Below are 4295 nucleotides of genomic sequence, written 5' to 3' on the forward strand. Positions count from 1 at the left end.
TAATTAAAAAATAAATCAATTTATTTTAGAGTGAAGCTAAGTTTTTTAATGATTCTGGAATTTTTTATTCCGGAAATTTCTACAGTTTTGGTTTACGTTTAACAACCTTCCTTTTTGAAAAAGTCAGCAACCGGGATGCACATGAAATAGTTGTGAGAAAAATATTTTCAAATAAGTGAATCTTTTATACAAAATATCGTGCGAAATTATTGAAACTGGTTCGAGTAACAATTTACAGTGACAATATTTACGTCGATAGTAAAAAAAAATATAATAAAGGATAAAGTCGATGTTGGTGGATTTCTGTTGGCCTGACGTTAGCGTGCGCACATCATGCCGAAAGTTAAGAAGAGCAAACGGATTGCAGAGCGGAGAGAAGGTCCGACAAAAAATCAACAGCAGTCAAAAGAAAAGAGGGGGCAATCTGTAAACAGGGACACTCTGGAGGTTGACCATGTGGTTGGAAACACTAAACCTTGCTCAGAATCAGGTACAATTCAAAATTTTACTGAACACAACGATATTCCTCAAATGATTGATAGCTATAACAACGTTTTAGGTTTAAATGTTTCTCAAGAGTTGAAGAACAAAATAATTAACGGTCTGTACGTAGACTTGACAAAAAGGTATGTTAATTCCAATGAGCCTCAAAAACAATCACTTGTTATGGTAAACGGCGAGCTTCAAGCTACCGAAAAAAATGCAAAAACATATTACTAATATTCACTAATGGACAGATGCTTTTATCATATTTGCAAGCTTTTATTTGGAGGCTCATCCTATTAAAGCCTTGGATCTCTTGAAATACATGAATGACGTTAGGTTAGCAGCAGTTAGGCCATCCGGTTTAGGATTCAAAGAGTATGACCAGCAATTTCGATTAAATTTTGCAAAAAACCCATCAGGAACATGGGGAACAATTGACCCGGAATTGTGGTTAATTTACATTACACCTATATGAAGGTCATTTCTGGCTGCTGATACACAAAACCACAGTCAGAATAGGAAGTGTTATACATATAATTTTCAGGGGGTCTTGTTTCAAGGCACACTGCGGTTATTTGCATCAATGTATAAATTGTAATGCCCTGCATCCGCTAGCAATTTGCCCAAAGAAAGAGCATATGCAGTCATCCGGGGGGGGGGGGGGCAGCCATTTCGTAGCAAGGGCTGCAATGAAGGACATAGGGGGCAGTATCAAAATACAAGGAGTAGATGAGCATTCCATTCTAGGGGGTAGGGGCAATCACTACTAGGCTCAATGTCTGGAAGTTGGGATATACCCCAATAAAAATTTAGAATTTAAAACCACTACTACAAAACTATTCAAATAAGGCTATAGGAACTGAATTATGACAAGGTTTTCAGTTTGGTTTTAGAATTGGCTATAGGGGTCCAAGGCTAGGGGGTGAATAAAAAAAATTAGAATTTGTTTTGCAATTTCCAGAAGCAGCAAGGGAAAACTTAAATAGTGAGGTTTCTTTAGACAGAATTGCAGGCCCCTTTTCAAACAAACCAATATCCAACTTAAGAGTTTCGCCAATAGGTATAGTCCCCAAGTCTGGAGGTAGCTGGAGATTAATAACACATCTTTCTTATCCAGAAATGAATAGTGTTAATCATTTCATAGACCCAGAGGACTGTTCAGTTGCATACACATCTCTAGATCAGGTATTACAGGAAGTTGCATGGTTAGGTAAAGGCACTGTTTTGGCAAAAATGGATATAAAGTCTGCATTTAGACTAATGATTATAAACCCAGGAAATTTTGACCTACTAGGTTTCAAGTTTGAGGGAAAATATTACATTGATAAGTGCCTGCCAATGGGCTAAGCAATTTCTTGTAATCTATTCGAAAAATGTTCAACATTTTTGCAATGGGATTTGAAAAGACGAATTAAAACGGGTAACATTTTTCATTATTTAGATAATTTTTTTTATTTTTGGGTGGCCTCTGGTTCAGATGAGTGTGTTCAGCTGATGCAAGGGTTCCAGGACTTGTGTGAATTCATTGGTGTTCCCTTAGCACAAGAAAAGACAATGGGTCCTTGTACAGACATAATTTTTCTAGGGTTAGAAATAGACACCTCAGAAATGGTTGTAAGACTCCCACCAGAAAAAATACAGCAATTAACTGCACTTCTAACATCAAGTTTGATCAAAAAATCTCTCCAGCTTCAAAAGTACTGTTGGAAGTTTAATTCTTTTTAGCAAAGGTGTCCCAAATGCAAGGGCTTTTAATAGGCGGTTTTATGATGCAACTTGTGGAATAACCAAACCTCATTATCATATAAAATTAGGTAGTGGTATGAAGGAAGATATAATGATGTGGTTAAAGTTTTTGCAAGACTTTAATGGCATTAGATTGATCCATGAAAGTGAGTGGTTAAGCGGTGACAATATCGAGTTGTACACCGACAGCAGTGGAAATCCAGAATTGGGGTGCGGTGCTTACTGTCAGGGTCATTGGTCTTACTGGTCATGGTCCCTTGGTTGGGAAAGCTCAATCTTCAAGGAAATGTCATTTCTGGAATTAGTCCCTATACTACTGGCAATGTATTTGTGGGGGAAAAATATTTTGCAAACAAAAAAATCATCATGTATATTGATAACAATGATTTAGTATCCATAGTTAACAGGCAAACATCAAAATCAAAACGGGCTATTAAGGAAATTGGTACTCTTGCTCCTTAGAAATGACATCATGTTTAAAGCACAACACATATTAGGGAAGAAAAATAATATAGCGGATTCTTTATCTCGTAAACAGTTTCATCACTTCCGTCAGCTAGCACCGTGGGCAGACTTGAACTCAGAGACCATTCCAGACGAATTTCTAGCGATGATGTCGGATATGAAGTAAACAAATTATTACAACTAGCAACAGCACAAAATACACAAGCGACATATAGACAAGGGTTGACAAGTTTTGAGGAATTTCGTGATACTATTAGCCTTGAAAGGCTTTGGCCTCCTCCTTAGAGCAAATTATACAATTTGTTGGTTACATGTCAGCAAGACAGTTGGGAGAATCTACAGCAAAGACCTATCGGTCTGGAATTTCATACTATCTGAAGTTGTATAATTACACAGATGTGACTCAAAATGTTATAGTCAGAAAATTATAAGAAGGTTATATAAGAAAGGCTAAGTCTAACGATATCAGATTACCAATAACATGAAACATCTTGGAGAGTATATTGAAATCATTGCCAATTGTCTGCAATGGTATTTATGAAGCAAAACTTTTTGCAGCTGCTTAAAGTTTAGCTTTTTTGAATATTTTAGGGTAGGTGAGATAACTGATGGAAAGAAACAAGCTGTAGGTCATGCAGTCCAGTTTAAAAACCTGGAGTTGTCATCAGATAAATCTTTAATGAAATTATATCTGGAGCACTCCAAAGCTTATAAAAGGGGAAAGGGGAAAATGGTTATTATTCAGAATGTTCAATCATAAACTAGCATAAAGCAAGTTTATATTATGGCAGAATTTTTAAAATTTAGACCAAATAGACAAGGCAACTTGCTTTGCCACTTTGGGGGTCAGCCGCTTACTCGTTTTCAGTTTTACATCGGTGTTGAGCAAAGTATTGAAAACAATTGGCGTTGATAGCACTAAGTACAAGTCCCATTCTTTTCGAATAGGTGCGGCTACCAATGCAGCCAAATTGGGCTTGTCAGATGATGAAATCTGTAAAGCTGAAAATGAAGCTTGGTTCGTGGGTTCTTCTATAGTGAAAAGAGCATTTGTTGCAGCCAGAGATAGGCCAAGTGGAGTGAACTTGGGTCTTCAGAGGTTAAGGATAAATATGTGGTGGCAAGGAAAAGGGGGTATGATCTGGACAGACATGTATAAAAAAAATCAAAACTTTGTTGAAAGTTAATGACAAACCCTATTATTTGATAATGCATTGTGCTGCAAATGACATGGGCAAAACAAAGTTGAAAGAGTTAATTGAGAATGTCAAAACCACTTTAGGTAAAATTCAGCAACTTCTGCCTGATACAAAAATTATATGGTCACAATTGGTATCTAGGAGGAAATGGAGATACTCTGAAGATGTCAATGCCATGAACAAATCTTTATAAAGGTTAAACAGTTCCATTGCAGCTGAGCTTGTTAGAAATGGGGGTGGCTACATTAAGTACCCAGATATCAAACCCAACGATGAGCTGTTGTTTGACAGGGATGGTGTTCATTTGTCTGAAAAAGGAACTGAACTATTTTTAAATATAATTTGTGCAGCTATTGAACAATTTAGCTAAACTGGGATACTTGTTTATCCCAAACTCTA

The 4295-nt window shown here is 36.7% G+C and overlaps 1 protein-coding gene across 1 annotated transcript; it reads left to right on the forward strand.

Annotated features, from left to right (window-relative positions):
- The first annotated feature begins 333 nt into the window (after positions 1–333).
- On the forward strand, positions 334–4075 carry LOC128168633 (uncharacterized). Its single transcript, XM_052834785.1, has 3 exons — positions 334–490; positions 3646–3831; positions 4038–4075. The coding sequence occupies exons 1-3, from the start codon at positions 334–336 to the stop codon at positions 4073–4075; spliced, it is 381 nt and encodes a 126-aa protein (XP_052690745.1).
- Positions 4076–4295: the final 220 nt, after the last annotated feature.

Source organism: Crassostrea angulata, unplaced genomic scaffold (assembly GCF_025612915.1).
Source record: "Crassostrea angulata isolate pt1a10 unplaced genomic scaffold, ASM2561291v2 HiC_scaffold_22, whole genome shotgun sequence".
Taxonomy (NCBI): Eukaryota; Metazoa; Mollusca; class Bivalvia; order Ostreida; family Ostreidae; genus Magallana; species Magallana angulata.

What these genes read in the sequence shown, in the direction of transcription:
- LOC128168633 (XM_052834785.1), top strand. Translation starts at nt 334, where the DNA reads ATGCCGAAAGTTAAGAAGAGCAAACGGATTGCAGAGCGGAGAGAAGGT. An exon ending in TAAACCTTGCTCAGAATCAG is followed by an intron (nt 491 to 3,645) that starts GTACAATTCAAA and finishes CTTTTCGAATAG; the next exon opens with GTGCGGCTACCAATGCAGCC. An exon ending in GTGGTGGCAAGGAAAAGGGG is followed by an intron (nt 3,832 to 4,037) that starts GTATGATCTGGA and finishes ATTGGTATCTAG; the next exon opens with GAGGAAATGGAGATACTCTG.